Source organism: Hirundo rustica, chromosome 2 (assembly GCF_015227805.2).
Source record: "Hirundo rustica isolate bHirRus1 chromosome 2, bHirRus1.pri.v3, whole genome shotgun sequence".
Lineage (NCBI taxonomy): Eukaryota > Metazoa > Chordata > Aves > Passeriformes > Hirundinidae > Hirundo > Hirundo rustica.
Window position 1 is genome coordinate 92,943,676 of NC_053451.1, and position 17,274 is coordinate 92,960,949.

General features: G+C 38.9%; 1 protein-coding gene across 3 annotated transcripts in view; it reads right to left on the minus strand.

The window, feature by feature from the left end:
- The window catches only part of MCF2L (MCF.2 cell line derived transforming sequence like), a 146,601-nt gene extending 129,978 nt beyond the window's left edge, over positions 1-16,623 (minus strand). For all 3 annotated transcript variants that reach the window (XM_040089997.2, XM_040089980.2, XM_040090082.2), the window contains exon 1: positions 16,431-16,623. In XM_040089997.2, the coding sequence (XP_039945931.1) occupies positions 16,431-16,608 (178 nt within the window). In that variant the 5' untranslated portion in view covers positions 16,609-16,623. The remainder of the gene's footprint in view (positions 1-16,430) is intronic.
- Between the last annotated feature and the right edge of the window lie 651 nt (positions 16,624-17,274).

The following is a 17,274-nucleotide window of genomic DNA, read 5'->3' on the forward strand; positions in this document are numbered from 1 at the left end:
GTAGTAAGGATCTTCAGCCTGAATTAACTTGAAATGATTGAGCACATCACAGGTTTCAAAACTTCCTAGTGTAACTGGAAGGGCCTTCTTTTTCCCCAGCCTCCCCTTGCTTGGATGAAATGTCATTTGAATCTCTTCTGCTTGTCCTCTGTGTTTCTAAAGAGTACCGAGTTCCATTTTAAGTGCTTCATTCAGATTTCGTCTTTGTCCTTTTTTGCCACATGGGATTAAGTAATCACTGCAGAGCCAACAGCCTTGAAAGAGTTTATTTAATTTAACACCTCCAGTTGCCCCTGCTCCGGCTGAGGAGTGTTCCAGTCTTTTATACTTCTTCAGTCTGAGGAGCTAAACTATCCAGATGTGCCCACAGCTGCACTCCTCTAAAAGCAGGCATGGCAATAAATGAATGAATGCTGCCTTTTGCCAATGCAGTGCCAAGACCCTTCCTTTCTAAGTTTACTGAGATAACCTTATAGATGAAGGAAGTACTTTGTGTAGGAAGTTAGGAAGACTGAGAACAGGAAGCATAAAGGTGAGCAGGGAATGAATTTGCTGAAAAAAAGGAGTAAAATGGAAGGAAATGAAGCATCACTGTTATTTCCCTCTTTGGGAAATAATCCCTCCCTTCCACATATATGTATAGTAAAGGAAAGGCCTCACAAGGGAAACTACTCCAACCCTGAAAGAAATGAAACCACAGTACTTTAAATGTAGAAAAATAAAATAGTGGATGCCAGGGAGCTCTGGTTTCAGAAGATCAGCTACTGGTACCATTATAATTAAACAGATGGTAGAGTATAGATGCAGAGACGCCACAGTCTTATTCTTCCACAGACTTAGTATTATGTATGCAAATGCTGAAATTAAATGGATCCAGAAAACACGCCCCTTTTGTATTCTGTTGTTAGGGTGATTTTATTTTCAAAGGAAATGCTGGATGAGGGGTCATAAAATTAATTTCTTCCCTCCAAAAGAGTCCAACATTTTTTAGAGCTCAAACCTAAAAAGTATTAGGCTTTAAATCAAATGACATGCGTGTGTTCAGATTTTGAGTATTAAGAGTCTGTAATTTATGACATGCCCTACTTTGTAAAAATCCCTATTTCAAAAGAACAAGCTGCACACATAAAAGTTCAGCAGGTCTACCATTCAAGTCAGGATTGATTTAAAACATGCAGGAAATTTCTCTGTAACAAAAAGTGATATTTAACTGCCACATATAATTGTTAATTTTACATACAATCAACGATATAAAAAGTACTCAGAATAAGAAAGAAAGTACTCAGAAAAAGAATTTTTCCAGGACCATTCAATTTGATTACACAGAATAAAACTGAAGTACTTACCCTTGAGGAACAGGCTGACAAATTTTAACACAGATAAAGGGCTCAGTAGAAGGATGTCAGCTTTAATTTGGAACTTTTTCTAAATCACAAAACTATTCGGTTGGAAAAGACCTTTAAGATCATTGAGTCCGACCACTAACGCAGCACTGCCAAGTCCACCTCTAAACTGTGTCCTTAAGTGCCACATCTACACAGATTTTAAATACCTCCAGGGATGGAATGGGATGCATCTTAAAATTTGACAGTCCTTTTCCACTTGTACATCTTAAAAAGTAGCATTCCGTGGAGCTTTAGGGTGACAGAAAGCTTTTCCCTTTTTATAAAAGGAAGTAGTGCAATGCTCAGAGAATGCACAGAGGACTTGGGAAGATTCAGTCTGTGGCTGGTCTGCCTGAGCTGCTCACCTCTGGCAGATGTGCTCCCCAAAGCTGCTTACCATCCCACACTGGGTGCTGGTATCTGGAATGCACTTCAAGCACACTTAAAGGACTTGGGCTTTCTCTTAATGCAAAACAGGAAAATTTAAATGGGAAAGTAATCTTTCTATTAATCATCTAGAAATCTATTCCCATTAATCATCTAGAAATAGGATAGTAATTTCCAACAACCACAAGGATATTGCACCTGTAGCCAAAGAGGTCACACCCCAAACAAGATCTCAGTCTTGCTGCAGAATGAAGAACACAACAGCACAGGTCCTGCAATGGTGCTGTTGTGTCCTTCACAACAGAGCTTGAAAACTCTCTGTTTCTTTACCAGATTTATTGTCCCTATCTATCTTAATGCAAAAAACCCTCAGTGAATAAAGCAGCATTATTTTCTTTTTTTTGGTGGATGCTTAATACAGCAGGTACCATCAAAAGTGGCAGAAGACTCCAGGTAGGGGAAAAATGCCTCTAAAAAAGTGTTTTCCAAACAATTACAACTTTTTCATTTCTTGTCAAGCAAAAGTCACCATATCCAATTTACAATGACTTCTTGTGTTGGGGTTTTTTTGGTAGTGTTTTTTGTTTGTTTGTTTTGTTTTGTTTTTTTTTTCATTAGGATATGAAATAGTGAATATTTTCAGATCCCCTTTATTTTCCATTTAATATTCTTCATGGAATATGGTACTTCTCAAACAAGCCAAATTAAGCTGATCTTTCCTGGGAGATGGCCTGCACAAAACCCTCAGTAGATGAGGAAAAATGCTCTTCAGTTTATAGTTATTCTGCAGCATTATGGTAAAACTGCCAGAAAGAAAAATGTCATCTCGATTTCTTTATATTGTAAGCCATATCCAAACCACCATTTCATGCTTTCTTGAAACAGAAAGACTGGATTTTTGCTTCAATAAGCTTACAGAAGTACTACTGTTAGTTTTCCTGAATGGCCATAATCCTAAACCGTTACTGTTTGGAAAGAAAAATATAAGCAAGAAGAACATATACATTTCCTTGTTTCTTTGATTACATATCATTGTTGTTTTTTCTTATTTTCTCTCTTTGACTCTTCAGAATTATTTCCAATCCAAAACAAGGATTCTCTTGTCATTGAGAAACTTAATACAATGCTGGTGGGTTTTCACTTACTTAAAACGCAGTTAAGTGCTTCTTGATGAAAAAAGAGGTTTCATGAACATCACTTTCAAATAATTTAAGCTTTAAAATTACTAGATACTTAAGAAGAATATCACAAGCATGATCAAGAGTTGGCCTATAAATCCACCAAGGTTAACACAGAAGGACAGGCTCACAGAGATGCATCCCTGAGTACAGTACACCATCTCCTAGTCCAGCTCAGGAGAGGTTTGTTTCTAACCCTACCCAGGTCAGCTGCAGAAATTACTGGTAATTAATCTCCAGGATGCACCAAGAAGCAAAGTATCTTCAACACTGGTGTTTTCAACAGTTGCTTTGTAATCATGCTGCTCTTGCACTGTATCTGTTTTCATTGAGTCACATCATGTTTTATAAGACCTAAAAATCTGAAGTGAGATTTCCACAGAATTTCAGGTTTCGTATTCTTGCTGTTTCTCAAATGTTTCAAGTTTGTTTCTGCAGAATTTTGCTCTCAGCATTCTTCTCTTTACAAGATCAGTTTCAACAGGCTGTAAATTACTGCTTCAGCTGCCAGCTCCCTCCCAGAGCCTCGAAACATCAGTGCCATGGCAAAGTTCGAATCCCTGAAGAAGAACACTTGGATCCTCTTCACCATTCCTACTTGTGTACCCACGAGAAAGAACATTTTCAGGGTTGAATACCGTCAGTGCATCAGCAGAACACAGACAAGCAGCAGGGAGAACAGGGAGGTGTGAGTTATGAAATGTAATTTAAAAGCAGAATTCCAAAGGATAGCATAAAGAAGAGGCTTAAGGATACCAGATACCATGCAAGGCCCAACTTGAAAATTTCGCTATAACAAGATGAACACACACGAAAGAAGAGTCTCTTTGGCCTAGAGATTGATCTGCATTTGCACCCCCCGAGGACCCATTTACTTCCTTCTAGATCTCAACCAACCCTTTAGAGAAAAATAAGACAGGCATTAAGGAAATAGTCACTTCTGCATCTGTAGTCCTTAGCATGGTCGAATGTGTCACTGCTAGCATCCCCTGTTACAGAAGCAAAAACCATTAAGTAACTTTGTCTGGAAGGCCCTATTTTGTAAAATCAAAAAAAAAAAAAAAATGCATAACCATAAACAACCTAACAACTCATGTTTGAAATTATGTCATCAAATACAGAAATCAGAGATTCTTTAAGAATCCAAAAGCTTTCCATAGCACAAAGTTACACGTATAAACTGTTATTCTACTTCATCTAAGTAGCAGATTTCTCTCCACTGTCACATGTTTGTGCAAACGGGATATCTTGTAGCCTAATACCAGTGGTGCAGTGGGTTGCAAGCAAAGAGTTCTGAAAAGCAGGGTAGTTTTAGACAGTTTAACTTTTATTCCATCACAGAATGAGGCAGCATGCTGTTCAAGAAACTAAACTGTTTGCTCTACAGTAGAAAATATATTTTTGTTGTCTACATTTTTCAAAGTGTAAAGGCACGAATACAACTGCATTGTGCAAACAGTTCTTTCACTCTCCTTTTGTCCCTTTTCTTTTCCCCTGACATTTGCAAGGGAGTATTTAAAACTAAAGACTAGTTTCTCATATAAAAGACAGTATCTGCCTGCTCCTCCCACCTCCTCAATCCCTCAACAGGCTTGGTTTGTACACACAGAGCTCATGGACCCTTCTAATGCAATACTAATAACTTAGAGCACCCAAAGCAAACAGTAATAAAAGAAAGTCCATGAAAACTTCAAGTCTTTTCTAGAGAGAGCGCTTCAAAAAGACATACCTCATTAATGATATTCAGTGTTATCTGTGGGGGAGACACAGTAAAGTCTCAGATTCAAAGGTTGCTTAATACTCATGAATAAGACCCCTAATGCAAAGAGTCTAGTAACTAAACTCATACATGATTTCATGTGAACAGCTGCCTCCTTTTAGAAAGAAAAGGACTTTATGAAACATTTTGAAGCCTATTTTTCAAAGTAATCTCACCATGGAGTCACTGCCAGACAGCTATAATACTTGACAAGATACAGCCAACATTTTGTCAACATGTGCTGTCAACATGGTTTTTTATACTGCTTAGTCTTCTCAGTACTGTATGTTATTTTCCCAATAAATATGGGAAACCCCTTTACAAACAAAAAGACAGTCACAAATATGACTTCTACTTCATGTACCTGTGAGCCAGGTACACACAATGAAGCTATGCTAAACATACTTGCTCAAAACCAATCCAACTCTTCAACAATACTTGCTTAACAGAGTTTCTCTTTCTTAAAGTACAAAAATACAGGTTTCAAATTAATTCTTTCTGGTATAATAACACAACAACACAGTTACATGGATTTTTTTTTTTTTTTTTGCCTCAAACAGTTGAAGCTGATCATAAGCATCACTAAAATCTTCTAACACAATATATGAAATCATACTCCTTTCAGTCAGAGCAAAAATACACTTCTGTGAGAACATATACATGTATCCCATATTGAATTACTTAGACAAATAAAACCAATTGCCAAAATTCTATTATATGGCATATGTACTGGCTGCTTTCAGCAGCTCTCTGATCTCCAATTCCAAAAAGCAGTTAAGACTCAACAATATGCAAACAATAGCACTGAGCTTTAAAAGGCAAGATTTTAAAATTAAGTGTTCAGAAAACAAGATGCTGTAAGGAAATATTTACACACACATACAGAGGCGATGTTTAGACTTGTAAATACCGACCTTTTTTGTAGTTTTGTCCAAAACCCAAAACATGTTGCACATGTCCTTTAATCAGGTATTTTATGCAAGAACAGCATAAATGACACAGCATTTGAGAAACTCATGTATCAAAAGGTCCAAGTGTGCATGTTAAACTCTCCTCAAATGCAGTACAATTGACAGGCTTAGTGCAGTGCATTTAGATTTTGCAGTGAACTTGTTACCAAGGAAACCAGCAGCTGCAGGTGTTTTCCCATACACCAGGGAATGAAAATTCAGCAGTGAGCTTGTCTACTCAGTATTTTATTCACACATTTTTTGTGTCTCAATAACAAACTATTTATCAAACTCTGTTAGAAGACCAGACCGCATTAAAAACAATTTTAAAACTTTCCCCTACACATGACCTTACTTAACAGCAAACAGCACCTCTTAAATGTTTTCTTCTTTATTCTCCTCCAGTCTCCTCTCCAGAAGTGCGCTACCTCCCTTGCTTTTTCTCCTTCAATAAAAGTGTGCAAAACCCACCCCGTGCAGTGGGTTCTCATCCCAAAATGTGCTTTAACAACTTGGCAAGGCTTCAGCTTCCAAGAAACAATGCTGACTTGGGAGAGGCTACAGGAATGCCTATTCTGATCGTACAACATAGCTTTGCAAAACTGTATCATGCTACAGAGATGTCACCATGATGGGTATGATTCGTGCGTCTTAGGATGAGGATAAAAATACAAATACTTAGTAAAACCACAATGGAGATTCAAGGTAGAAAATCCACTTTCAGTGCAGTTCTTCCACAGGACACTAAACCAGTAACTCACACAATGCTTAATTCTCATTTATGCTACATATTGGAAGGCCAATATATATAAATTAAAATACAGGCATGGAGTTCTTTTGTTTTTAAGTAGCCTCTTTTCTCTAAATAAGATACTGGAATAGTTATAAATCTTCTGAGCTCCTAAAGCATTTTTGTACTTGTCCTGTTTCAGTGTTACTGAATCAACAGCAACATCTACTGGGCACAGAAGGGCAAGATTCAATTCCTTGAAAGAGATTAAAGGGCCAGGTACAGGAGCATGTAATACTTACAGTATCTATTTCTGGATACTTTGGCATCACTGTGAAACCAGAAATGAACAACATTTTTAAATACACATTTGCTTTCTCTTCACCTCTTCAGAAGGAAAACAAACCCAACAGAAAGATGGACAGAAGGACAGCACTGACTCCTGGTTGCCTTTGGAGATCACATATTACATAATGACATACATATGACAAATAACATGTTGCAGTTAGGAATATTGGATACACTGGGCTAATAGAAACAGTTGACGAGAATTCCGCCAGTGAAAGTATTCAAATATTCTTCAGGTTCATGCAATGGAGAGATTTATTATTGATCTTTTTGCTCTTTAAATATATTTTTCCTCTTTAACAAGTACACAGATTTGCAAAATAAATAAATAAATTAATCCCCCCTCACCAAACTGATACCAACCAAACAGCAATAGCTAAAAAGCAACCAGATCAGACCGAGCAGAAGTTCTTCAAAAATTTACAAAGAACAACATGAACAGATGTGAACCTAGTAAATGCTCAGAACAGGGAATCCAAAGAACTCTGGCCTAAGAGTATTTGCCTTTCATAATAGAACCTATTGGGGTCTAAATTCCCTAACTAGAACACAGTAACTGGAGCCTTGTGAGAGGAGCACAGGACAATCCATATTTCTGGCATGCTCATCAAAGCAATCCAAAGAAAATGGCAGTGGGACAAGCTCAGCTTCATCCTTGTTGGTGCCCTTCTGCAGGGACTGGTGTTTCACCTGCCAGCTGAAAGGCACGCACCGATCAGGAGTCACAATCACAGCCCTTGCCTGGATTTTGACATCTACACAATTTCCTCTTTTAAGGCGCAATCAGATGAGAACAGGATCTCTGCTCCAAGCACTCACCATGCATCACAAATCAAGTGATTATTTATTAGAAGTGCTACTGCAAACTGAGAAAATTTCAAGACTTTCCTATTACAAGTTGGGGCCTCAGTCAGCGGCAAACCAAGTTTCCCCTTGCTACCACCCCCTCTGGTCTAGTGACTTCAGTTCTGCAGTAGTGTCCTCATCCAGGAGGAGCTCAGCAGCCAGACTGAGCATCCCCCCAGACTTCCAGGTGAGGAGGAAGCTGGAGAGCACTCTTTTTCTGGGCGAGTGCTCCACTCACTTTGCTGTAGCATATTGGGGTTGGGAACCCCAAAGCCACTGTACCCCTTCTGCATGAGGCTGATTACCCTGAGAAATGGTACACAAGCTGTGTGCGGGGCACATGGGGCTGCTCAGGAGCACCAAACACCAAACTGCAGACAGCCTTTTCAAGAGTGACAGCAGCTCTGGCCAAAGGCAAGACAAACCCGTGCTGAGGTAGCTCAGTCCTCATCAGAAAAACTGCTGACTGGAATTCCGCCCTCTCGGACTTTAAACACCCAAACTCGCCCAAAGTGCCCCAAACGTGGGCACTGTTCTCACACACGCTGCTGGGGAGCCTCTCCCTTTGCAGTGCAGGGAACAAGAGCCCAGCAGCGCTGCTGCAGCCCCAGCAGTCGGTAAAACAGGAAAACCCAACTGCTCCGTTTGGGGCTGGTCCTGGCTGCCACACACAGATGTCAATTTGGTACCTTCTGTAACCTCACCTTTCCCATGTTAAACGTGTTTTGCAACAGCGGAAAGGGCAGGCACAAGTCCTCTTCTGTGCACTGAAGGATGCCCAGGTACACAGTACACCACAGGAGATCACTGCTCTGCACTGAAACCTCACAGAGGCACAGCACAGTGCACAAACAGCAAATTTCAATGCACAGTATGGTTACAGAACACGCAGTCTGTGTTCTACAATGAGGTGTTTCTCAAAAGAAGCAATAGTAGGGAGGAGACAAAAGTACAAAAGCAAGCATGTGTAATGTGGCTTTTTTTCCCCTCTTTTTCCCCCATCCTCTGACTGCAAGCCCTGTCTATGTGGAAAAAAGCAACTGCTAGTATCTCACCTAGGAAAAAATCTGTCCTCAACACAAAGAATGCTAGTGAAGAGGACTTCAGATGGCATTAAGAGAGCTGACTCTGTTTCTAGGCCCCCCAGCCTTGTTTCAGTTGGGGTTTTGGCACTTCCTGACAGCATCACAGAGGTCCCTGATACGTTCTCTGCACATACCTGGCCTCATGCATGTATCCACACCTTACTGGAAACAAGCTGCTGCCCAGACTGCCTGGTTTTCAAGGACTTGCTCCCTACCTCAAAGAAACCTAAGCAGAAACACCACTAACATGTTTTCCTCTAAACCTTCACCTCTGGACATGTTTCCTTGGCAGCAGTTAATCCCAGGTGGCTCATTTTCCACTGAATCTGTCATTTTCAGTGCAGCTCTTTTTCCCCCTAGATGATTTTGGGATGGAAGTGACACATGTTGAAGGGATATCACAAGGCCTTCCCCTCCCTCCTTCACACTCATAGTAAATAAGTACATTTCCCCAGATAAGTCCTTGCAAAACAGGTCGCACAAATTTGACAGCAGGAAGTTTTAACTGACAGACTCCAGATACAACACCAAATTTACTTCCCTCTCCTCTATATAAAGTTGTTTAGCAATGTCAGTAGAAAACATATTAGTCTGTTCAATAATTAGTTTAGATGACATTTGAAGAGTACAATAATCTAATTATGTGCAACAAATTATTTTAAGAATCACCATTTTTCTAATGCCCCCTATGATCAACAAATAAGCTAAAACAGATATAAGGTGAGTTGAGAAAATAAAACTTTGCACTAAACAACTTAATTTGCTTCCAGCTAGAGCAGAAAGCAAAACTAGGGTTGAAAAGAAACTTCAATATTTTATTTCATTATTCTCAACTCTTTCCGTTACCAAAGTTCCATCCTTCTATGTAATGAGGGTTTGACCTCCTAAACACTGAAAGAGAGTGCATTGATAGACTCCAGAAAATCTGTGCATTTGCATGAAACAGCCCTGAGTAATTTCTCAGTGCCAGAGGCAACAACTGAACCCAACATTTAATCTGGATGTTGGCTAGAACTGAGGCAAAGCGATTTATTTCCATGACAAGTGGTGCAGCACAAACAGTCCAGCTGGAAGCCAGTGAGTCTATGTAACCCCACATTGCACCCTACAGATATGTAGATGACACTGATATGATATTAAGGCAGCATGTGAGACCTTGTCACTCAGATGCTTCCTACTGCACCTGTCCAAGACCTAACATTTATATTCAAACCTTCTCCATCTTCCCAACCTCAGGAGCAAGTTCCAAATCCAGCAAGCAGCCTGCCCTTACAGAAGAAGCCAGTTTCTAACACAGAGTTTGGGGTTTTTCTGTTTACTTATTATGATCAAGCAGATTTACAAAGATATCCACTGGAAAATGGGATTTACAGAATGCCTAAGCAGGTTAGACACATAACCCCTCCTGAATTTCAATTATACTGCTGCTTAGACACTTTTCCAATTTCTCTGGAGCCACCTGAGGCACCAAAAGCACAAAGGTACTCATGTCAGGGACTAAACAGAATTGACAAAGCTTTCCTGCTTTTGCTTCAGCAAGCATCCATTGCTTCATCCTGCAGTGAGAATAGCTGAAAAGCAAACCATGATTTAAATAAAAAGAGAAAGATTCACTACATTCAGATGCATCACAAAAGCCAGGAATTTTCTTAATAAACTAAATGTAACTGCTTTCCCTTCTGATTAAATGGCTATAGATTTTAAATAGATTATAAACCAAAGAACACCTATAACTTGTGATTGTGACATCTCTCTGAAATGTTTCTCAACAGAGTTCAAAGAACTTTGAAAAAAAATTAACAATGCTTTCATGCCTTTGATAAAAGCTAAGACCAATTTCAGGCAGGACCATTTCCTGAAAATGTTCTTTTCAGCAAGCAGCAGCTAAACTGAAAATCCATCAAGCACTTAATTACAAAGACAGACAGACAGGCAGATGCACACATACATTCACACACACTGAATTTTACTCCTGATATTACCAAACTACCTCTGCACAGCTCAGTTTTAGCTGGCCATGCCTTTTTACACTAATGAAGCTTTTCTGCTCTAACATCTTGAACTGAACAAGAAGTTATTTTTATATATTCCATATCTGCTGTAATTCCCAGGAAATAAGGACTTAGAGTAAGATGTTTAATATTAATTTCATTTAAGAGGGTGGTTAACTTGTATAGCTTAGAAGTCTTAAGACGAAAATCCTGACAAGACTCCTACTGATTTTAATCAGACTGGATTTCACTGCTCCATTACTCAAAGCAGCAACACGACACGGAAGAGGTTTCCCATGCAAAGGCTTTCTTTTCCGTGTTGTTAGATAGATTATTCCAATTAGTTTTAAACATGTCTCATTTTGAGGAGGAAAGCTCATAAGAATTTGCCAAATTCCCTCAGTTGAGACTCAGTTTTAATAAAAAGCAGCTCCTTTAGCTAACACATAAAAACACGAGCTCACAAGCACATGCTGAGACCAGTACCAGTCTGACAGAAGCCAGCAAGGGAGCAGGTTGTAAAGACATTCATGGGCAAATAGCCACCAACAATGGGAAATGCTAACCCTGCACACAAAATATTTGCTCTGTCTTACTTGGACATGCACTTCACATCAATCAAAACACTAGCACCAAACAGAAAGCTCTACATGGATTTTCTTATAAGCACCACAGCAAAACACAACCAGTTTTTAAAGGACATCTGACACCAAGCAGATGAAGAAAAGTGCACAGCAAAACAAATACCCTTTTCTGCCAAAAAATTATGTTGAGCCCAGATCTATGTTCATAAAAAAAGACAACAAATCCCAGGTCCCCCCTCCTTGAGCATTCTGGCAGATGCCACTGGGGACAACAATAGCTCCCAGCTACGTGCTGGACCATGTATCACTAAGTGGCTTGTGTATTACGGCTTAAGAGACTCCTGCCCTAGTTGGCTTGTATTTAAAGGTAAGAAAGGTCATGGGCTATTTAGCACCTGCACAACTGAGAAGCAGACTGAGGCTGAGAAGTGTGTAATGCCATCTTCATTCCACAGAAAATCTACCAATGTTAATCAAATGACAGTACACTGGTGTCACACCCATGAAACGAAGTGATGTTTGTGGTATTGCAGATGCCTCTGGAATTCTAACAAAGAGGAAATCTTCAACTGCCTCACATATTTTGGTCTTGACACTTTAAATTGGGATTTTTTTTGCGCATGCAAACAGCCTCATTAAAAATACCCGGTATGATATTAATAGCCTCGTTTTTCACATGTACCTTCTAGCTGTATCAATCTAGTTTATAAGGTATCCCCTAAAAAAGAAAACTTTTTCATAAAATTGTTAGTGTAAGCATACTGCAATGTACACAACTTTGCCCATTAAAATTAAACTTCTGTTAAGTGATTGAATCTGATAAAGCTTCTCAGAGAATATAAAATAGCTCCAAGAATCAAGGAACTTTCTAAATATATTGCATAAATGAAAGACTTCTCCCCAAAAATGCAATGGCACTCTTCTAGCTACCAATAAAAGCAGCTTCTAAGAGACAGTTTCATAGTTTGTTAATTAAGATTTTTAAAGGTTGCCTTTGTACACTATCAAGGCATAGAAAGAACTCGATCCAAACAGCATTAACTACTGTATTTCTGAAAAGTCACTTAATTTGAAAGAGTACAGTTATTATAACAATGAATACCCATTATGTTTCCCTTGTACATTACTTTTGAAACCTTGTATTTACACAGTTCTGACTAGTGGAAGCAAAGGGCTAACACATGTTGCTGAAGTTATACTATGTGTTCTGAAGTTACCAGATGTACAAGTGTTTAAGAGAAATGTTTTTTCCCCTCTTCTGATGCAGGTGAGGAGTCATCAGTGGTCTTGATAATGTAACCTGATCATCCTGTTCCAGTGATGCTGCACATGTATATAATTCAGTTAAAGCTGTCACCTTCAGTAATGCCACTGAGCAGTACCTCAAAGGGTGTTTTTACATGGAAAACAATGCAATTTAGCATTTTGAGATGGTATCATGCACATTTCTTTCAAAGAGCACGAGTGTAACAGACGAGTATTTCAAGTGCCTGTGAGTGAACTGATATTGTGCTTTGCAGCACTGTACCACTGCTGGCACATCACACAGTCACTTTGCTGTCTTTTCAGCTGCCTTGTAATTTCAGATGCAAAAAATGCCTAAAATTGGGTAAATTGATAAAATTACACCCATTTTATAACTTGAAATTATTAAAAAATATTTTCCTGCTCCTTAAGTATGTAATCTTATGTAAATTTGGATTAAGGAGACTTCAGATTTCAGTCAGTTGTCACCTGTGTTCTTGGATTCTTCAAAACATGGGCAGAGTCGTGATAGTCCCTTAGTTTTGTAAAAGCTTTGACTGTAGCAACCTCATGGCTATTTCCTACTACTTCAGCAATTTCAGCTCCCAAGATGTAACACTACCAAATCTTGAGACCACAAAAAGTTTCCTTTGGTGCATCATGGCAGGAAGCTAAAAACCCCTGCATGAAAAGGTTCTATTCCAAACAGACCTGAACTGAACAGGGGAAAAAATCTAAACAAATAAAGAAAAGGTCTCAACCATTTGAAGGGGATGATCACTAAAGAGAGAAAAAAAATAACAATTGTACGTAAATAGGTCTCCAAGCACATCACTCCTCAAGTCAAATGCCACACAGGTAGAACAACAGAAGAGTCACTGAGGAAATATAGAAATACTGGATTTTTGTTTTTTCTTTTATTATTAGTAAGGACTCATGATTGCGTTCCATGCCTCCATTTATTTCCAGGATCTTTCCATTCTTCAGGCTCTGCTGAAGACAGGAGAGGGAAGGCTGAATTACACACATCTGAACTGAAGCAAGGGAACACACAAGATGGTCTGATGTTATGTTTCCATCTCACTTGTGCTCTATCTTAAGCTGAATTTTGCCTGCTGGTTCATCTATCACTCTCAAGATTGACTCTTAAAGCTTTCAAGATGCAGCATCTTCTCTCTGTGTGTACACTTACAGACACAATGAAGACCTGATATTAATTATAACTTCCAAGAAGACACCGCAATAAAAATATTGCTGTTAATATACTACAAACAGCACAGCAGATGAGTTCCTGGGGAGGGAGACGAAATTAAAACTTCAGCAACAGCAACATATGGTATACATAAAAGCAGAAAGATGCTCTCCATCATACAGTATTATTAATCTGATGGGAGACTAACACGCCTCACATTTGCTTTCAGAAGTCAAAAATGACAAGGGAGAAGATTCCAACGTAATCTTCCATGGAAGCATTTCACTTTCCCATGAGAAGACTGTAAGGATTAGTTTCACAGAACAAGGCACTATGGCTCCCTTTACCAACAGAAAAAATACTTGCTTGTTTTCTTGACATAAATACTTGAGTAAGTATGAAAACTAGAGTAAAACATCATCTCATTTTAAATGTTCACCATGTTATGCCACTGTAGTTCTTTTCAAAGAAGATTCTTTTTAGCAGTCCCTTGATAAAGTCAGAAAATCTTATACAAATTGCGTTAGTTAAGAGCAATGATTTGTTAAAAATCAAACCCCAATAAAATATCCAAAGTGATTCAGTCAATCCTCAATACTAACAACAGTATTAAATATGGCACAGAAAGCCTTTCATACTTCATTTGCCTATAAAGTTTATGAACTTTAACAGAAAATTATCTACCAGTAAGTGTCTCAGGTAGTCTCTGCCTAGTTCTGGAAAAGTTCCTTTCCCAGGCTACACACTGCTGTCTTCAAGTGAAAAGAAAACAAACGTACCTTTTTTTGAAAAGTACATCCCACTTGTTCTAGGGATGAAGAGTATCATCATGCACTTTGCAGTTTCAATTAATGGTTTACAATTCAGCTGTCATGTCAGACATGGACGTAATCCCCAGTGAAAATCTGCTACTTCTCAGATCAGGAAACTTATTCCAGAACGTCTTTACTAAACCTCATGTCCCTTTTACGTACACTGCAGTGATAGAAGGGCAGCAGCCACAGCTTAAAGGTGAAATTAGCATAGTCAAATATGTGCAGGCTAATATAGGCAGCCTCATGGCTATGAAGTACATCTCTACACTCAGCTCCTGATCTGCCTTCACTGCTTTCATTTCAATCCCTGCAGTTTACTAAGCTTCCTTTGTCGATAAACCAGTCAACCACTGATGCACTGACACTTCAGCAGAGAACAACCGTGCAACTTTGAACCCAACACAGCTCTCCCCTGAATTTCTGGGGAGGGGAAGAAGCAATTTCCCATTTGAAACCCTCCAGATGACACAATACAGAACCATCTTTCCTCTGACTTCCGACTCCAGGCCTGCCTTCCCAGGACTCCTTTGTTTCTTCTTCTACCACAGAAGCGCAGTGCTCTTGGCCTGGCTTAAATCACTGAGATGGAATCAAGTGTACCCAGCCCACCTCTAGCAGTGGTTTGTTTCACTAGAGATTTCATTAGGAGCAAGCTAGAGACTGCACAAACTCTTTAAGTAGTCTGTTTAACAACTGCCCCAGTTAGGTCTAAATTTTCTCTGCAGAAATCAAGTTCATATTTTCTTGCTCCTAATCTAATAGTTATGAACAACAAGAAAATCGAAACAAGCAGATATTCACCTTCTTCCATAACTAGCACAGATCTCCACTAGAAAGTCAGAATATATGTGGTTTCCCTTCAGTTTTCTCTTGCAGACTAGTTACATACACTTCATTTCCTCAGAAATTGTATCTGATCAACCCTGACATCATCCTCTGGAATTACTGCAGGGTTTTTTTGCATCTTTCCTTGTTGCCTTCAAAAGAAACCTCCTACTGGCTGGGACGTCACTGGTACAAAAGCAAAATGATTACTCTAATCGCTACTTCCTGTTAAGTCAGAGCAGACTATGAATCATTCTGCAGAGGCAACATCATTAGTTCATTCCAGCTAGGACAAAGGAGTCACATCCTGTTTTATAATTGTGGATTAAATGCAAAACTGTATTTCAGTGAATTCCACCTTTCCAGTTTGGAAACATCTTTCCAGCTTAAAGAGATTTGCATAAATATATTTAGGGTTTTAATTATCTAATTAAATTTAATTACCTAGGAGGCTTTATAAAAACATTTTTCAACATGAAATGAAGAGGTGTTAATAAAGACCAAATGCCATCAGATGCAACTCCTAATCAAATTATAAAATTACAGTCCATCTGCTCTAGTACCAAGGCAAAGCTTCCATTCATATATGAACTATACGGCAACCTCCTGCATGGGTAAATATAAGATCAGATGGCACAGTAAAAAATAATTGCATTCTTAGTCCCAGTGACTATAAACTCACACTCACTACAGTTTTGTGCTTATGGTCCACCGCAACAAAAGTAATGTGATATGGTGCAGAGGTATTTTTTACTTGCTTCTCAGCAGTTTCTCAAAACTATGACTTTAAAACTGTAGGAAGGTAGGTCAGGTTTCTCTGGGATGGCTATTTTTTGCTAAACAATTAATTCACAGAATGATTTTAATTTCTTGTAAGAAGCATCAGTCCTCCAAAGTACGGGTTTACACTGGCTGCTATTAAACGTTTGTTTTTGTGGTGACATCAGCCCCCTCCAGTGAATACTCAGCTATTCCTTTTCTTAGGCTCCCTGCCCTACTCTCATTGTTAAAGATGAGACACAAATGCTAAAATTCTTGAAGCCATCTGCCCTCTTCTTAACAGTCTGGCTGGCAGCCAGCCAGCTTCAAAATATGCTATATTTTTCTCACCTGCCGTGATTTCTGTCACCTCTTGCTTGTCTTGCACAAGCTGCATGGTATCTGACACCACAATCTGATGGCTGGTATCTTCTTCTTTCTCTTCATTAGACTGGTTGGCTGTTGCAAAACAGTTGCAGCTTCCAGTTTCTTTGCACAGGATCAGGGCCCGATACCAGTAGTCAGACATGAAAACTCTGTAAGATGATTTCTGAAATATAAAAACAAACAGAAAATCGCTTTCTGCAAAGCAAAAGGAAAAAATCTAGCTAATTGAAAGAGGAGGTGTAAATGTTAAGGATAACAATTACATACAGATTATCATATCTTTGATTTTATTTGAAGACAAAATATGGAGCTTACAATAGTCATCCATGGTGTAGTACCCAAAGTAAAAAGTTTGAGTTCCCTGTAATTTCTCAAAATGCTTATATCAAAGGTCAAGAAGCTAAGTAGGGGCGGGAGGAAAAAAAAAAAAAAACAAAAAAAAACAAGAGAAAACCAGTATACAAAAAAATCACATGTGATCTGCATAAAGGCAAAAAAAAAAAAAAAAAAATCAATATCACTCTGTATTTTCAGCAGAACAAGTCAATATTTATCTTAAAAGCACCTTCTAAAACCAAGTTTAACTAGGTGAAAGAACACACCAGATCATGAGTCATCAAAAAATGGGGAAAAAAAAACCAAACCACAACAACCCCCCCCCCCCCCCCCCTCCAAGATACTATGATGGTCAATATATGGGAGGCTGAAATTACAGTTCAAAGTTTTCATAAGCAAATTACCTGAATGAAACCCTGACACTTGAAATCTGGCAGGAAGAAGAGATGCTTTTGTTTCTGACATGGCACCC